This window comes from Diospyros lotus, chromosome 9 (assembly GCF_014633365.1).
Source record: "Diospyros lotus cultivar Yz01 chromosome 9, ASM1463336v1, whole genome shotgun sequence".
Lineage (NCBI taxonomy): Eukaryota > Viridiplantae > Streptophyta > Magnoliopsida > Ericales > Ebenaceae > Diospyros > Diospyros lotus.
The window spans coordinates 1421304-1440332 of NC_068346.1; the positions used below are offsets into that span (position 1 = coordinate 1421304).

The 19029-nt window shown below is 39.1% G+C and overlaps 1 protein-coding gene across 2 annotated transcripts; it reads left to right on the plus strand.

The window, feature by feature from the left end:
* The first annotated feature begins 1848 nt into the window (after window positions 1-1848).
* Window positions 1849-18574, plus strand: LOC127809852 (ADP-ribosylation factor-like protein 8a). Of its 2 annotated transcripts, XM_052348991.1 has the most exons (7): window positions 1849-2215; window positions 2526-2592; window positions 3138-3219; window positions 3331-3363; window positions 3497-3618; window positions 17993-18154; window positions 18242-18574. In XM_052348991.1, the coding sequence occupies exons 3-7, from the start codon at window positions 3157-3159 to the stop codon at window positions 18357-18359; spliced, it is 498 nt and encodes a 165-aa protein (XP_052204951.1). In that variant the 5' UTR covers window positions 1849-2215; window positions 2526-2592; window positions 3138-3156; the 3' UTR covers window positions 18360-18574. The 2 variants fall into 2 exon arrangements, with proteins under 2 accessions (XP_052204951.1, XP_052204950.1); XM_052348990.1 differs by lacking the exon at window positions 2526-2592 and having other exon boundaries at window positions 1850-2215.
* The last annotated feature ends 455 nt before the right edge of the window (window positions 18575-19029 follow it).

Below are 19029 nucleotides of genomic sequence, written 5' to 3' on the forward strand. Positions count from 1 at the left end.
TACTTCGTATTCATAATTCTTCTTCAAAGCCAACAAACTTATTCGTTCATGCAATTCTAATTTGGTGCAAAAATTTGGTTCAACTCAGCTTTTGACACTGCCGACGATGTTCCCAAACTAACCCTTAATAATTTCGAAGATGGGAGCAAACTAGGCTGCCCAGCACAATCATCGACCTTTACATTGATAATGTCCAAATTTTCATCATCATCAACATTGAACACATCTTCAACCCCATGTCCAGCATCATCTCAATTAACATCTTCAACCCTATGTCCAACAATATCCCAATTAACATCTTCATAACCATTTCCATCCATAGGATCATCGCAATTAACCTCGTCTTTCGACGATATTGGACTATCGCTGTCCAAGCATGTCACCGGAGAATCCTTGCAAACTTTATTTTCTGCGACCTCTTCCTTAACACCAGAATTAAGGGTGCGTTTGATAGGCATGGAAAATGAGGGTGGAATTCGTTTTCCATCTAAATTACAGGAAATTCTACCAAACAGTTTTTCAATTCCATGGAATTCGAATTTCATTTTAGTTCAAAAAGTGAATATTTTTCTTGAAATCAAGGAATTGAAATTTCTAAGGGTTGGGGTGAGAATTGGAATTCCATTCTCATTTTCCAACTCTATCAAACGCACCCTAAGTTGTAATTTGTCCAAAAAATTAGCACACAATGCGTTTCTGGACTCTATTCGAGAGCATTCAACTAGAAAGCACTCAACATCTGTATCATCATGAATTTTCCATGGAAGTGCGGATAGATCCGACTGCTTAAACTTTTACTTCAACACAACTGACTTCTCAGCCGAACTAACATTGAACTTGTTGTATAGGGAACTTACCAGTTGGTCGAATGTGCAATCTGGCTCCACATGTATTACTGACCCACATTTATCAGTCACGTATTTATATTCTTTCGCATCAACATTATATTGCCACTGACCTCTATAAATCACAAGTACAAAGATAAGTCTCGAAGTTGCCATTCCTATAATATAAATTGAATTAATTTCTAAATTAAATAAAAATATATTGGTTTTGTAAGTATAAAAATATATCGGTTGTGTAAGGTCATATTGGTTAATATATATCGATTTACATAAGACCTTAACCGATAACAATCTACTGATATATCAGTTGAGAAATGATGTCGGCACATATATATCTGTTGATGTATATCCTTCCATGATTGATATAAAAATCGATATAATGATTTTTTATGATACTTTTGTGTTTGAACCTATATTAGTTAAAATATGTCGGGACGTAAATTGTTGATATATTAATCGATATATGTCCAAACTAGCGAAATGCATACTTTTCACTAAATCAATTGAGCTCCTAAATGAAGAACCAGACCTGACATCATTTATAAACTCATTATTTTTTCATTCAAAAAATAGCAGAAATAAGGATAAACTATCCCAAACTCACTCAAACTCCTCATATTCGTAGATCAATTTTTTTCAAAGATAGAAAAATAAATAAATATTTAGATGGAGAAAAGATGATTTATGTGTGAAAGTAACATCATTTAGAGAAGAACAATAATGAATTTGGAGAAGACAATTGATGAAGAAACAACAAATTGAGTGAAAATGTTCGAAAGAGGAAGGGGAAGAAGAGAAAACAGGATCGGGATCGATATGATCCTATAACTGATTGATTTAAAGTGAGGATATCTTTATCTAATAAAAAATTTAAAAATCATAATTTTGTAAAAATTTTCAAAGTGTCATATTTTTTCAAAGTATCGTACCGAGAGTCCTATTTTTCCAAATTTCCCTAAAAAGAAAACTTCGGAATGAAGTAAGGGTTACGTTAACTAAAGAAGGAAAACAAAGAGAGGCGAATGAATTGAACCATCAAGAGAGCATCGAGTGGTGGTGGCGGCCACATTCGCCAAAACGACGTGCGTATCAATGGGTTCTGTCGATTGGCCCGCGCCTTCGTAAAATTGCCCTCACGCACGCTCACGGGTGGGTAAATCTCTCACTCGCCGATCAATTCACAGCACAGCAGCGAGGGAAAAGGTTTCCCCCAGAGAGAGAGAGAGAGAGAGAGAGAGAGAGAGAGAGAGACCTAGAGATCTCCCTCTCTGGTGAAAGATAGAGATTCATACTTCCATAGATTTCTCTCGTTCTTGAGTCCTCTCGCTGCCAATGGGCATTTGGGAAGCTTTTCTCAATTGGCTTCGAAGGTTAGCTCTCCGCTCTCTCTCTCTCTCTCCCTCCCTATTTTTGAGTTTTTCGTTTTTATACGACTCATAGATATGAAAATATACGCCTATATGTAATATAATTCTATGTATCCAGAGGGTACACGTGAGCATTTCGATAACATCTCGATGTTTTGATGGCAAATTCTTGAGTTTTTTCCTTGATAATTTGGGGAAAAATAGGTTTTTGAGTTCGTACCAAGTAATAATTACTTGCGCCAGATCTGCTGTGATTTGTCTTCTCGTGAGTTATGACAATCGATCTGTTTTTGGTGTAAATTTCATTTTTCAGGCGTCAGGGTATAGGAAATGGTGATGGATTTGTCGGAGTTTTGACACAGGCGTTTGGTTTCTGTTAGGTCAAAAATCGCATTAACGAAATTAAATATACAGTTTTGCTTCCGAAGTTTCGTTTGTTTACCGATGGATGGAACCTTGTTTTGCAACGATGGAGCTAGTTTATTTTCTTGGGCATTCCCGTTGGGGTACGAGGGATGACTTCTTCTGGAATATAACAGATGGATCAGAGCCGTTGGAAGGAGTAATATTTAAAATGATTTGTTGATACTGGCATGAAAACTGCCTACAACGTTTAAAACTGAAGAAATATTGTCTGATTGAGTCGAATTGTGAATCAATAGGAAGATAATGCAACTATTTCAAGAGAAAAAGGAAATGTTTAACAGAGATTTATTGTGTAGGTTATCCAGGCAATGAGGATGGCATTAGAGGGTCTCTGATGTCTTTTTTTAGCGGAGTTATTTTTTTTTTCGTGAACGTTTGATAATATTAAATTGACATAAGTGATTTTCTGTTTCCTTCGACTTCTCTAGCTGCCCCATTCTGTTGACATGGTTTTCTGTTTTCACAACAAAGGATCACAATATTGTCTACCATCTTGCAGCCTTTTCTTCAAGCAAGAAATGGAGCTTTCTTTAATAGGGCTCCAAAATGCTGGGAAAACTTCACTTGTAAATGTTGTTGCTGTAAGTAATTAAGTATAAATATAAAACTAATGCTTTCTTATTTCCATCCCTCAAAGTTTTTGGGGCCTAATTATGTTGATTTGACAACTGATTTATTGTTTTATCTTGTAGACTGGTGGATATAGTGAAGACATGATCCCTACAGTGAGTTTATCTTATTTTGAAGCGTTCATACCTAGCTTTCTGTGCTTTCCAAGCATTCTCCTAACCACTATTTGTTTCTTCATGAGTTCTCAGATACAGTCCATTAAACTCATTGTTTATCATAAATCTCCAGGTGGGGTTCAATATGAGGAAAGTTACAAAGGGGAATGTTACAATAAAGTTGTGGGATCTTGGAGGTCAACCCAGATTCCGCAGTATGTGGGAGAGATATTGTCGCGCAGTTTCTGCAATTGTGTATGTAACTGTTTTTGCATCTCATTTTATTCACAGTTTGCATAATTTAACTGTATATGGTAATATAGAATTCTTTCATTGCAATTTCAAAAGAAATATCTATACCCACGAATGCAGTTTTGAGCATTTCATGTTCCATAGTCAGATATGATACTCCATGTTCATCTTAGGGCTGACTTATAGTTTCAGTTAAATACTCTTCGATTTCATATGTGACATTGAATATATATTTTGTTGGATGACTGTTAATTTCTTTACAGATTGTCTGGAATGCATTACAAAATAATAGTACAATAAAAATGCCACTTTTTGGTAGACATTTTAATCATTTTCAAGAATCCATTTTATTAAAGTATGCAGCTTTCCCCTTTCCCTTTCAGTATTCAGTCTTTGAAGTAAACATAGTACCAAAGAATTGATTTTATTATATCAGGGGACCATGCAGCCAACTGGCCTGCATTGATGGCATCATGCACTGGCTATTGATCTTGTCTTGTGTTCTCAAGCTAATTTTAACTTTTTTCTTAGACTTATTACTTCAATAATGTTTTTGTTTCTCAGATCAAGCTGAACTTCCTACTACCTCTAGTGCCTTACTTGATCCACTTGGTTGATGACAAACTGTTTATAGTTTGATATTTTTTTTTTTCTAGTTCATTTCATCCAATTTTTTTCTTCTTCAATTCTTTCTAGCTTGTTATTTGTAATTTTGTAGGTTGAAAATCCCAGGTGTTTCATCCTATGCCATGTTGGCAAGGATGACCCACTTTGTGTACAATTATTATTAGGATTCCAATGTTATTGTGGACTCTACGGAGGTCCCATGGGAAGATATGGCGGGCATTGAGTTTACAGACCGGTAGAAATGAGAAAGGAAGAAAACTAATGTTATCGCCCACAGATAATAGACTTTAGATTCTCATTTTACCTTGAGCTAGCTTAGAGAATCTCTCTTTGCTATTACTTTCTTGATCACATTAGTTGTCTTCCTTTTCTTCTTCAGCAGTTATTTGCCAACTTAGTGCCTGCCTTCACTTCCCATAGGGCCTCTAAGCTTGCTAGAGGTTAAATGAGGATCTAAAATCAACTAGGGCAGGGGGGTTGAGAGAGAGAGCATTGCATGTTTTTTTTATGTTTTCACGAGAGCCAAGGGAGTGAGAAGATTGTGAGTTAGAATAGTCTTGTTCATTCTTGGGAAAACTTGTATCGTGGGAGAGAGAAAAATGGAAGTCCTGTACTGTTATCCATCAATAAAGAAGGTTGCTCGGTGGTGGTTTCAAGGTTGGATGTAGTGCCAATTCAATTGGCATGAACCATGATAAAATTATGTCTCCTCATGTGGTTTGCATGTTTCATTTCTTGTTCTGTTTATGCTTTGATTTCTATTCTTTATTATATGTTTGTGTTGTGGTGTGTTGGCCGGTGAGTTGAGAGTGTGTTTAGGGGTGTTTGATCGGTTTCTTGTGAGAATTACAAGGCTCACAGTGCTCCCAATTATAACAAATTGGTATCAAAGCCGGGTCTCTCATCAAGAACTTAGAATTTCATCACATACCCGCAGGAATGGCTTCTATAGCCTGTGCTGCATGGTATGATGTCGAGAAATTTGATAGCCAAAACGATTTTAGCCTATGGAAGATGAAGATGAGAGCCCTTTTGGGAAATCTTGGGAAATCTTGGATTGGAGGAAGCCTTAGAGGCTGAAAAGCTTATGCCCGAAACCCTAACTGAAGTCTAGAAAAAGGAAATCAGGGATAGGAGGAAAGAGACCGACAAAAGAGCCTTTAACACCCTTATTCTAAGCCTAGGAGACAAAGTTTTGCGGGAGGTGTCAAAGATGATAATCGTGGAGGAGCTTTGGAATAGGTTATATGCACTCTACATGACTAAAACCCTTTCTAACCGGTTGTATTTGAAAACACAACTTTTCTCTTTCAAGATGACTGAGGGTTAAAGGTTGGAAGACCATATATGGACAGTTTTAATAAACTGTGTTTGGATCTTGAGAATATAAATATTAGGTATGAAGATGAGGATAGGGCATTGGTTTTATTGCACTCTCTTCCTAAGTCCTATGATACCTTTGTGGATATCTTGAAACATGGAAGAGATAAGCTGACCCTAGATGATGTGATAGGAGCTTTGAATTCCAAGGATTTGCAACACAAGATAGAGTTCCAAAAATCTGCCATAGAAGCCTTGGCAGTGAACTCTAGAACAGAGAAAGGAGACCCTAGGTTAAATGGTAGGTCTTGGTCTAAATCTAGGAGTGGCAAGAAAATGGTTAAATACTTTAATTGCCATGAAGAATAGCATATGAAGAAGAACTGCCCAAATAGGAAGAAAGAATCCCAAGAGAGAACCAGCCCCGAATGTTCAAACACCATGTGTGGTTTTGCTATGAGAGTGCGGATGCCCTATAATATTTTCTAGGTATGCAAGAAAAGTAGCATAGGTCCTAGGTTTAGGGTGTACTTCTCATAGGAAATGGGTATTTACCCATAGAGAGATGGTGGAGGGGGAAATGGTTTGTCTAGGCAACAAAATTAAGGTCAAGGGAATTGGATATGGTAGAGAATAGGAAGCATGGTGGAGCTGTTCCAGAATATTAGAAGCTATAAAAATATGTTCCTGATTTAAAAGAAAGCCTAATGTCCTTAGGAAGAATTAGATAGTAAAGGATTTCTCCTATAGAGGAGAATTGGAGTCCTAAAAAGTTGCACAAGAATCTCTTAAAGAGATGGAAGCAACTCTCAAGAATGGAGGTTATGTGGTGCATGCTTGCATTTATATGTGGATAAGCTGCAGCCACTAAAGGATAGCTTATGATAAGGTTAGGCTGTGTCATTTATTGAGGATGGCTCACAATGATACCTAACATCAATATGTTTGGTTCTTTCATGATGGGATTGATTCTTAGCCAAGTGGATTGCACTTTGACTGTCATACCTTAACTCAACCTTAACATTTCTTCCTAGGAGTTCACCCACAATCCCTTTTAACCAAAGACCTTCCTTAATTGCTTCAGTAACAGCAATGTTTTCTGCCTCAGTGGTGGAAAGAGCCACCACAGGCTGTAGGTTGGTCTTCCAGCTTATGGTAGAATTCCATAGCTGGAAAACATATCCGGTTTAGGATCTCCTCCTATCTAGATCTGCTGTATAATCAGCATCCGAAAATCCTATAATGCAAGGTTCTTCTCCTAGCTTTGCTCCCTCCACCATAAACCAAAGCCATATCTAATGTTCCTTTTACATATCTTAGAGTCCATTTCACAGCATCCCAGTGAGCCTTCCCTGGATTGGTCATAAATCTGTTAGATAACTCATAGAGTGAGCCAAATCAGGCCTTGTACAGACCATGCTGTACATTAGACTGCCCACTGCATTTGAGTAAGGAATCTTACTCATTTCTCTCATGTTTGCTTTACTATTTGGAAACTGCTCATGTGAGAGTTTAAAATGCTGTGCAAAAGGGATAGAAACCTCCTTTGCATCCAGCATATTAAATTTCTTAACCAGCTTGCTAAGGTATGTCTTTTGGGATAGGATAAGCTGTCTTTGCCGTCTAGTTCTCTTAATTTCTATGCCTAATATCTTTGTAGCTTCTCCTAATTCTTTCATTTCAAAGGCTGGCCTTAATCTCAGCTTTAAATTTTGGATTTCTATGGCTGATTGACTTGCAATTAGCATATCATCTACATATAGGAGAAGATATATTGATACCTCATTAGACATATGTTTGAAATACATACAGCTGTCATATGCACTCCTTTTAAATCCTTGGACTATCATAAAAGAGTCAAATTTCTTATACCATTGCCTTGAGGATTGCTTTAATCCATAAAGAGACTTCCTAAGCATACACACTTGCTCTCTATTCCCTTTAACCTCAAATCCCTTTGGTTGCTCCATAAGAATATTTTCTTCCAACTCTCCATGTAGAAAGGCTGTTGTGACATTCATTTGATCAAGCATTAAGTCTAAGTGTGCTGGTATGGCTAATAAGATCCTAATTGAAGTATGCTTTACAACTGATGAGAATACTTCATTAAAATCTATACCGGGTACTTGAGTAAAGCCCCTAGCCACTAGTTTAGCCTTATACCTAGGCTTATTTTCTTTCCCAGCACCTTCCTTAATCTTGAACAACCACTTACAGCCCACCACCCTTTTCCCTAAGGGTTTATCTACTAAAGTCCAAGTCTCATTTTTCATAAGGGACTCCATCTTAGATTTCATTGCAGCTTGCCATTTCTTGGAGTCTTTAGAGTGCATTGCCTTTTCAAAAGTAAGAGGCTCCTCACCAACTTCTTCCATTGCACTTGAAAGTGCATAGGAAACTAGATCCGAATATCCATACCTAACTGGAGGTCTTACAGTTCTTCTTTGCCTATCTCTTTCAACATTATACCTCTCATGGTCTTGCTCACTTTCTATACTAGATGGCTCTTCACTCTCGCTCCTGTAATCTGAATCTTGACCTATAGGACTATCTGATGAATTTTCAGACATCTCTTCTTCTGGAGTTCATAGGGCTGTCTAAGACATTTTCTGAAGGTCCTAAATGCTGTTCAACTTCCACAGCTTTAGTTTTCCCTTCATTTCCCTTAGATATACCCAACTTTATGTCTTTTATAGTGGAGTTTTCGTCAAAGGTTATATCCCTAGATACTATTGTCTTAGGAAACCGTGATTCTAGACTCCACAATTTATACCCTTTTACACCAGAAGGATACCCTATAAATATACATCTTTTAGCCCCCGGTTCAAGTTTCCCTTGCTTAACATGGACATAAGCCAAGCATCCAAACACTCTTAGGTGATCCAAACTAGGTTTATGTCCTGTCCACATTTCATATGGGGTCTTAAAACCTATAGCAGCTGAGGGAGATAGGTTTATAATATAAGTTACTGTGTTTACAGCTTCTCCCCAAAAAGTTCTGGGTAATTTAGCATGAAAAATCATGCATCTAACCCTTTCGAGCAAGGTCCTATTCATCCTTTCAGCAAGCCCATTTTGCTTTGGATTTTCAGGGGCTGTCAAATGTCTTAGGATTCCATTTTCTTTACATAGTTGAGAGAATTCTTTGTTACAAAATTCTAAACCATTATCAGTTCTAATGATTTTAATTATGCTGCCTTTTTTATTTTCTATCATGGTTTTTCAGCCTTTAAAGGCTTCAAAAGTGTGGTCTTTTGACTTAAGGACATACACCCAAACCATCCTAGAAAAGCCATCTATAATTGATAGAAAATACCTAGCTCCACCATGAGTCAATGTTTGGGCAGGACTCCACAAATGAGAATGAATATAGTCTAAAGGTGCTTTAGATGAATGTATGGCAATTTTGGAGAATTTTACCTTAGTAAATTTCCCAAATATGCATGACTCACATTTATATAAATCTGTAAGTTTTCCTTCACTTAGTATCCCTTGCTTAGATAATTCCTTGTTATGTCATATGTACTAGATTAGAATTATATTTGTAAACAGAGAGTTCATGTATGCTGGCATTTGTATGTTTTCTTTTCTGTGTTAGGGTTAGAATAAGTATTTTTCTAGAAGGTATGTTTCTAGAAGGGCGGCTGACCGAGTTTTATTGTTTGTTAATTCCGCTTAGTCGGTTAGGCAGTTGTAAACTCACATCCCTATGGTCTATAAATAGGGATCGTGGAGATAGGCAGTGGTGTGCTTCATTCTGAGAGTATTCTTTGTTTCTATCTTGTGGATTGGGATCGATTGAGAGGTTGGGAGAGTAAGGCTGGGCATAAGTCTTGTAATCTCAGGAATCCATTTAGTTTTCAGGGTATATGAGCTAGAGTGGATTCGGGGTACTCTTTGTAATCATCCTAATAGTTGTTTCAATATAGTGGATTGGAAGGAGGCGCTTCAGTCTGGACGTAGCTCTTACTTTGAGATCGAACCAGGATAAATCTCTTGTTGTTCTTCGTTTTTTTGATTGTTCTTGTTTCCTTCTTTTATTGTTTGTGTTCTTGGAGGTGGTGAGAGATTTCTGTGAGTCATTGAGCTGAGAAAGTCTAAGGGAATTGCTGTGTTTTCTACCAACATTCCCTAAGGCCTTGCTCCCTAATGTGAGCTATCCTATAATGCCAAAGCCTTGTCTTATCACAGGCTTTTAACTCAATGGCTGCAGCTTCTCCACATACTGTGGAGGCTTGCAGCACATAGATTCCATTATTTAGGACTGCTCTCATATTTATTAGAGAGCCTCTAGATACCCTTAGGACTCCACCATCGCCTCTATAGGAGTAGCTGTTTCTATCTAATTCTCCAAGGGAAATTAGGTTTCTTCTCAAATTAGGAACATATCTTACAGAATTCAATGTTTTAATGGACCCATCATGTAGTTTGATCTTTATATCTCCTATGCCTTTAATCGTACATTCATGATTATTTCCTAATAACACCTTACCTCCTTCTATTTCTTTAAAATTCAAGAACCATTGCCTATGGGGTGACATGTGGCAAGAGCACCCGGAATCTAATATCCATACAGTTTTATCTGTATTTTCAGATATTACAAGTGCATCAGCACTATCATAGTCATATTTACAAATGGATGAGGCATTTTCAGTCTTAGGTCTATCTAGGAAATCTTTCCTTTTGTCCTTCCTCATGGCAGTTGTAACATTTTATAGTTCTCCTACCATTCTTGGATTTAGTCCTAGATCTTCCATTTTGCTTCCTTTTTGTCGGGTCTAGACCTAGCTGTTAACATATCTCCAACTGTGTTCTTCCCATTTACCCTATGTTGCAATTCTTTTGAATTTAATGCCCCTATTACATCATCTAGGGTTAGGGTGTCCCTGCCATGCTTTAATATATCTACAAAAGTCTCATATGATTTTGGGAGAGAATGCAACAAGACTAATGCCTCGTCCTCATCATCATATTTGACCTCTATATTTTCCAGATCTAGGCACAACTTATTAAAACTGTCAATATGGTCTTGTAACTTTTAACCTTCATTCATTTTAAAAGTAAAGAACTTTGTCTTTAAATGCAATCGACTTGATAGGGTCTTGGTCATATAAAGGCTTTCTAATTTAAGCCAAATTTCTTCTGCTGCGGTTTTCATTTTTGATACCTCTCGCAACACCTTATCCCCTAGGCTTTCTTGATAATCTCTTTTTTCTGTTCATTAGAGTATGACTTAGACATTTTTGATTCACCATCTAAAGATTCTTCCAATCCTAAGTTTCCTAGTAAAGCTCTCATTTTCATTTTCCAGAGGCCAAAATCATTCTGGCCATCAAACTTTTCAATATCATATCTAGTGGTAGACATTCTTGATACTATTTCTATGATAGAAACTTCAAACAGTGAAAATCTTGGGCTTTCTTGATCCTAAGGACCTGCTCTGATACCAAGTTGTTATCTTAGGAGCACTTAGAATTAGATTATTTAGACCGAATCCACTGCCTCACAAGCGCACACACTCACAATTCGAACAACTAAAGAGATCAAATCTAAATGAATGAAAACAGAATGTAAATTGATAGAAATTAAAGCAAACCACAGAAGAACACAAAGCCTTTATCCTAGTTTAGATTGCCCCTTAGGACAACCCTACATCTAGCCTCTAAAGCCTCCCAAGAGCAGCCTTCCTTTGATTATCAGAATGCTATCAGTACAATCCCTCATGATTACAAGCCTTCAAGATTACAAGGACTATTCTAACACACATCCTTTCCTCTTTCACTTTCTTGTGAGAATGAATGAATCACCCTAGACCTCTGTCCTATTTATAGAAAATAGGGTGGTAACTTCTAGGAACCTTATAACCGATATAGACATTTTTAGTTTTGACCTTCCAACTTAATTATATTTGCAAGTTGATAACTGCCTATCTATATCCTCTAAATTTCGATGCATCCTTACTGCCAATGTGCTGGATTACACGAGACAACACTAACAATGCCTTACTGTAGTTAGGGTTTTATATGATCCATCATACATTTTCAGCCTTATATCACCAATTCCTAATACTTTGCATTCATGGTCATTGCCTAGCAAGACCTTTCCCCTATTTATCTCTTGATAATTTTGTAGCCAGTGTTTTCTAGGGGTCATATGGTATGAGTAGTCGGAATCCATAGCCCAATCATTACTATCGGCTCTTTCTGAAACAACTAGTGCATCAGCACTGTCATACCCAAACTCACATGCATTTACTCCACCATCAACATGACCCTTTTCATGAAGGTCTTTCTTTTCCTTGGGGTAGTTTCTTTTAATATGGCCCTCTTCATGACAATAGTAGCATTTTATAGGGTTCTTTCCTGTTCTTGATCTAGACTGAGATTTACCCCTTCCCCTAGGGTCTCTCTTAAAGCTTCTAGATCTAGTAGTCAAGGCATCTTCTGGGGTGGTTTTTCCTTATACTTTGTTTTGCAATTCCTTAGAATTTAGGGCTCCTATTACATCCTCTAATGATAGAGTATCTTTATCGTGTTTTAGGATATCAACAAAGGTCTTATATGATCTAGGTAAAGAATGGAGTAAGACTAGAGCCTTGTTCTCATTGTCATACTTAACGTCTACGTTTTCAAGATCTAAGCAAAGTTTGTTAATGTCAAATTCTTGAAATGACAAGCGAATTCTCAATCGCTTGAGAATGGCGGTCGCGAGAGAATGTGGGAGAGAATTGAGAGGGAAACTAATTTCTAGATTTCATTCAACATGTGGGGTAGGCGTAGATCGGTTGCTTTTATACTGAGTTATGGCCTAAATGGGCGCCAAAAACGGTTATCCCACCCACTATGCTTATCCGTGGGCCTTGATTTACATAAGGCCTGCAACCTATTACATTGGCCCAATATTCGACTAACATAACAATCCCCCCGCCCCCTTAAAGCATTTCTTATCCTCAAGAAATGTCTAATAGGCTAGCAGAGTTGGGAAACTGTCGAAGGTGGTTTGGGAGATACTCCCAAGTGTTGTCGTCCTCATGGAGAGATGACCATTTGACTAGGACTTGAATGAGGGGGGCTCCATTTCTGCGAACCACTTGTTTGTCTGGGATGGCTGAGGGCACGACTTCCTCCTTTTCTTCTCCGGCCATGGGAGGTAGTGAGGTATTGAACCTCTGTGCACCTATGGCCTTCTTGAGGAGGGACGATGTGGAACATCGAGTGCATTTGTGTCTCCTTCGGTAGTTGCAACTTGTAGGCCACTCTTATGATCTTCTCTACTATGGGAAATGACCTATAGGACTTAGGGCTTAGCTTGGAGATTAGCTGATGGGACAAGGCCTTGAGATGTTGTTGGCCAAGCTTTAGGTAGACCTCATCCCCCACCGAGAATACCTATTCACTCCTTTTCCTGTTGGCCATCTGCTTCATTCTGTTTTGTGCCTTGGCTAAGTACACCTTCACCAATCTTATAGCCTCTTGTTTTTGTTACAAGTAAGTTCCTACAGCTACCACGATAGAGTGTCCTCCAAGAGCTGGTAGGAGCCTTGGTTTATAGCCATAGAGGGCCTCAAATGGTGTCATCCGGATGGAGCTGTGGAAACTTGAGTTGTACCACCATTGGTTAACTGCCAACCATTTGTGCCATCCCCTGGGTTGTAGGAAACTGAAACACCTTAAGTATAGCTCCAAGGATTGATTCACCCTTTCTAATTGGCCATCAATTTTAGGGTGATAAGCCGTAGACATCGACAACTTAGTGTTGAGTAACCTCATCGGCTCATTCCAAAATAAGCTTGTAATATTCAATCCATGCAGCTTCCTGAAACTATGGATTGTGGTATGCCATGCAGGTTCACCACACTATCCATGAATATCCTTGCAACTTCCTGTGCTGTGTATGGGTGAGATAAGCCAAGAAAGTGGCTGAATTTAGAGAACTTGCCCACCACCACCATAATACAGTCCTTCCCTTTTGATTGCAGAAGCCCCTCTGTAAAATCCATAGTGAGGTTAGTCCACGCATGGTTAGGCAGTGGTAGGGATTGTAGAAGGCCCGGATGAGCCACTATCTCATGCTTACACCTTCTGCACGCATCACACCGTCCCAAACATACTTCTTTAACTGAGGCCAACAGAATACTTATTGTACTCACTGGTAGGTGTTCTGAATGCCAGAATGCCCTCCAATGGGGACTCATGGAGTGCATGTAAGATTTTTCCCTTCAACTCGTCACTGTCCCCAATTACCAGTCTTCCTTTATATCGGATCACTCCATTGTTCAGTGAGTAATCTGGTATGCTATTGGCATTCACACTCAGCTATTCCAATATCCCCTTTGCCCATTCTCCTTGTTGATAATTGGCAGTCACCTCTTGTAGCTAATATGGGACTACTGCCGAAATGGTTTCACAGACTCCCTCTTCTTGGCAGCGAGACAAGGCATTTGCTGCAACATTTTCTTTTTCCTTCTTGAATTAGATTACATAATCCAATCCCATAAGCTTGGCCATGCCCAACCTCTGTTGCAGTAAGATTTTGAGGCTTTCATGATCTGTTTTTATAACAAATTTTCCCCATTCCAAATAATGTTGCCATTTTTCCACTGCCATCAGTTCCTTCTTGTAAATGTCAAGGCCTTGGTGTCTAAGGGCAGGGATTGGCTTAGGAAGGCCAATGGCTTGCCATCTTGGGAAAGAACTGCCCCTATTCCATGGTTGCTAGTATCAGTCTTTAGCACAAATGGCCTGCTGAAATTGGGTAGGCATAGCACTGGGACTTCACTTAAGGCTCATTTCAGCTTCTCAAAAGCTTCCTCCACTTGAGGGTTCCATTTAAAACTGTCATTCTTCAACATCTCGGTTAGTGGTTTGCTTATTGTCCCATAGTTCATTACAAACTTCTGGTAGTACCCTGTAAGCCCTATGAACCCTCTCAGTGCCCTAATGTTGGTAGGTTTTGGCCATGCCACCATTGCCTCAATCTTCTTGGGATCTGTCCCTACTCCAGCCCTTGGGATGATATACCCCAAGTATTCCACTTGTTTTTGTGTGAAAGCACACTTTGACCTCTTGATGTACAATTTATTGAATCTCAAGATCTCGAATGTAGCCTTAAGGTGGTTTAGGTGTTGGTCAAAAGAGGGGCTGTAAACCAAGATGTCATCAAAGAAAACCAGCACAAACTTTCTGAGGTAAGGCAAAGATTTGGTTCATGAGGGCTTGGAATGTGGGTGGTGCGTTGGTTAGGCCGAAGGGCATGACAGTGAATTCAAAGTGGCTGTGAAGTCATTTGTCTTAGATTAGTTTTCTGTACTTAGTAGTTTTCTTTAGGAAATTTGTTAGCATATTTTCTTATTGTAATGAGTGGTTGTTAGTTTGTTTTAAGCTGGTCGGACGGTGGTTTATTTCGGTCAGGATGGGCAGTTGGTTGTAACTGCTTTGCCCGCCTCTATGGTCTATAAATAGGGGCTGGGAGGGCTTGGAAATATCATGAAAAACATTGGGTTGTCTTGAGAGAGTTGAGCGAGTATGTGCTAGGCCGAGAGGAGGGTTGATTTGTATTTTCTCTTGGGGTGTTCTTCTCTGTTTAGTCTAGGGTTTTAGACTGAGGGAAAGAGAGGATTTTTTCTAGTGCATGTAATCGCTGTAAGGATTCAAGATAGTGGAGTTTTTTTATGGGCCTAAGGCAGTCTGGATGTAGGTCTCATTTATGAGACTGAACCAAGATAAAATCTTGTGTTTCTTGTGTGATTAGTTGCTGTTTGTGTTCCTATTTCTTGTGATTTCTATCGAGTGCTGTTTGGCTTAATTTCTGAGGGTGTAATTGGTGAGTTCTTGGAGGGATAGCAGGCTGTGTGTGTGGCGGTCCGAAGTACAACAGTGGCCATTGTGCGTTTTGAAGGCTGTCTTGGAAATGTCTTTAGGATCCATTCTAATTTGATGGTATCTTGACCTTAGGTCCAACTTAGAGAAAACGGAGGCATATTTAAGTTCATCCATGAGGTCCTCAATGATAGGAATGGGGAATTTATCTTTAATAGTAATGGCGTTGAGTGGTCTGTAATCGATACAGAACCGTCATGTACCGTCATTTTTCTTAACCAATAGGATGGGGGAAGCAAATGGATTATGGCTGGGTTGGATCACAGATTGGGTTAGCATTTCCTTGACAAGTTTCTCAATTTCAAATTTGAGTTTTGGGGGATATCGGTTGGACCTAATGTTCACAGGTTTAGCATTAGGTAAAAGGGGTATGGTGTGGTCCAAGGATCTTTGAGGGGGAAGGGCTTTAGGCTCTACAAACAGATCTTGGTATTCAATTAAAAGTATATCAAGGAGAGCCAATTCGTGTACCTGCCAAGTAGCTGTGATTGATGAGTCTCCCTGTTGAGAGCTTTCTTCAGCCTCTAATTCCAACTGTTCAGTAGCCTCAATTGAGAATAGTTGGGCTACTTGTGACATCTTCTTCTTGAACAGCCTTTGCAACTTATTCCCTTGATCATCTTGCATGTCCCCACTTCTATATTCCCTTGTAATACTACCATCATTCCATCCTTCTTTAGGGTAACCTCCATTTTGTTCAAATCAAAGCTGATTGGATTTACTCCCCTCATCCAATCAACCCCGAGAACAATGTGGCATCCCCTTAACTTCAGCAACCTTAGGTTAGCCTGGTAGTCCTCCCCTTGCATTTCCCCGCAAAATCCCAAGCATGTAGATTTGCTGATGACCCTGCTTCCATTGGCCACGGTTATAGATAGCGGTTGGGTGCTGGCTAATGGCCACTACATCTTTTTAGCCGTGTCCTCATCTATGAAATTGTGGGTACTCCCACTGCTAATTAAGACCATGAGGGTGCTATCTTGGACCTTACCCCACTCCACTTTTATAATCTTACTACCGGCCATTCCTTTTATAGCGTGTAAGGAAATGGCCCCTCCTCCCTTTCTTCTTCTATGGTGATCTCTTCCTCTTCTTCCCCTTCTGCTCCTTCCAATAGGAGCTGTTGTTTCTTACATTGGTGCCCAGGGGTATATCTGTCCCTGCACCTAAAGCACAAACTCGCAATCCTCCTCTGCTCAATGATCTTGTCTCTCGAGGGTAAGCTTGAGTCATGGGGTGCATTGCTCAGATACTTCACCCCTGTTCCTCTAAAATTTTCCTTGTTCTAGATCCTCCCTCCAGACAGCATCATCCCCAGATTCATTCCCCTGCTCTGCCCCCTTTGCTTCTTTATTAAAGCCTCAACAGTCAGTTCTTGTAATAGTGCATCTTCTGCTGCCTCCTGCACCGATCTTGGTCTCATCATCTTCACCATGGATCTGAGATCATCACTCAGTCCACTGATGAAATTCGACACAAAATACTCCTCTGTCAAGTAGGGGTTTCTGTGGAGCATAAGCTATTTCAGCTCTTTAAATTTGAGCTGATACTCATGAACAGTCCCCATTTGCTTCAATTTGTTGAACTCTTCTACAATGTCTACCGTTTGCCGTTTGCCAAACCTTTCATAGTCCCCCGGTGAATTCATCCCAACTGTAGCCTTCTCTCACCCCAGACCGGCCTTGGAACCATATATCTCCTACATCATTTAGATATGCTGCGCCAGATTAACTTTCTGGTCCTCAGCCACCTGGTGGATATTGAATATCTCTTGTTATTTAAGGTTGGAGTGGCTCCTATTTCATTACAGATGTATGACTAGCTAGAATTCATGTAATGGTGACTGGTAATGGCTTCATCTGATTGTGTGAGTTGTAGGGTGGCAGGTGGGGTGAAGATATAGGATAGAAAATGAATGGCCACATTGAAAGTTGTCTCAAGCCTTTCTTTTCTTTTTTGGTATTTGGGAAAAAGAAGGGGGGGGGGGGGGGGGGGGGTTATGATGAGAAATGTGACTTGATCGGCTAGCACCTTTGAAGTTGGCTAACTTCTTTGATTGAGAATGGAACTTTGTTGGCAGTTGGCACTTAAAATTACAGCAGGCATGAGTCTCTGTAGGCTTTATCCTATCTTCAGCTCTTACCCAGATGGGGCTTCTTTCTATATAACAATTAGGAAAGAATAGGGCGTTATACTAGGCAAAGGTAGTAATCTGATGGACAAAGTGCTAGCTAGCATCAAGAATAGGAAGGCAATGAGCTTCCAGCGAATGATTTAGGGTTGCTCATAGTGTAACTTTTTGCTGCTTGTATATTTCCCACCCAGAAGGTACTTCTAGAATTCTGTCATCTAGCTGTTGACCCTATTATATTGAGTGCAAGATTACCAGAAGTACTTAATTTTCTCTAGTTGTACTAAAAGTTGACCATCTAGTTTGTGGAGTTGAATTAACTTTTTGGATATATTTACTTGCATTACTAGTAAATCACAACTCTTCTTTCAGTCTTATGTTACGTCACCTAAGGTTATTCTTTGAAATTCCTGTCCTGCAGTTATGTTGTTGATGCTGCTGATCATGATAATATCAGCATCTCAAGAAGCGAACTCCATGATCTGCTGGGGAAACCATCGCTGAGCGGAATTCCCTTGCTGGTGTTGGGTAACAAGATCGACAAGCCGGGAGCCCTGACTAAGGAGGCCCTGACCGATCAAATGTAAGTGGCTGGAGATGTTGCTACCGGGATATCATTCTTAGCTTTCGGTTTTCAATCTGGAAGTAACGATTATAATTTATCATGCAGGGGACTAAGATCCATCACTGATAGAGAGGTATGCTGCTTTATGATCTCTTGCAAAAACTCGACCAATATCGATTCAGTTATTGATTGGCTTGTCAAGCATTCGAAATCAAAGAGCTGAGGAACAAGCTTCTATTTGCCTCCCCCCTGTATTTTGAGATCTGTACTTTGCCAAAGTTTCTGAGACATAATTTGGAGTGCTTTGCTGGCGAGATTTGTTTGTCCTTGGTTGGTTCCTAATTAATCTTCTGGCTGCTGTTTTCGTCTTTATAGTTGCTGTCTACTGTATATTAACTAAATCGTTTGTCTAGATGAAAGTATTCTTTGCAATTTTCAGACTCTTGTCCCTTAAACTAACACTTAACTCTCTTTTGATTCTTCCAAATCAGTTTCATTACGTATCTTATAATAGTATTTTCGTATTCATTACCATTCTTAGTTTACCTTCAAGAATTACATGTATTTGCTTCTGCTGCACTTTTAGCTTCTCATTGTATTTTTTATATTTTTTGGATCATTTTTCTTGTGGAAAGAAAATATAAAAGAAAAATGAAGCTGATTTGGAAGAATCAAACCCTCCTCAACATGGTTCAGTGTATATTGAAAGAAAGTCAAATGTCAAAAGAATTTTAAGGAGATGCGATAGTATTTGTAGTTTATTTATTGAATCGATTTTCTCAAAAAAGATCAGAAATGTCTCTTGAAATACTTTGTTTTATGTTTGATTTTAAATTGAAGGAGAGATGAATCAATTTATTAGAGTTATAATTTATATAGTTTAATTTATTTAA

Excerpts from the sequence above, each read along its gene's own strand:
- LOC127809852 (XM_052348990.1), top strand. The coding sequence starts at position 2,178 with ATGGGCATTTGGGAAGCTTTTCTCAATTGGCTTCGAAG. Across the intron at positions 3,220-3,330 it reads CACTTGTAAATGTTGTTGCT|ACTGGTGGATATAGTGAAGA; the intron begins GTAAGTAATTAA and ends TTTATCTTGTAG. Across the intron at positions 3,619-17,992 it reads CGCGCAGTTTCTGCAATTGT|TTATGTTGTTGATGCTGCTG; the intron begins GTATGTAACTGT and ends CCTGTCCTGCAG.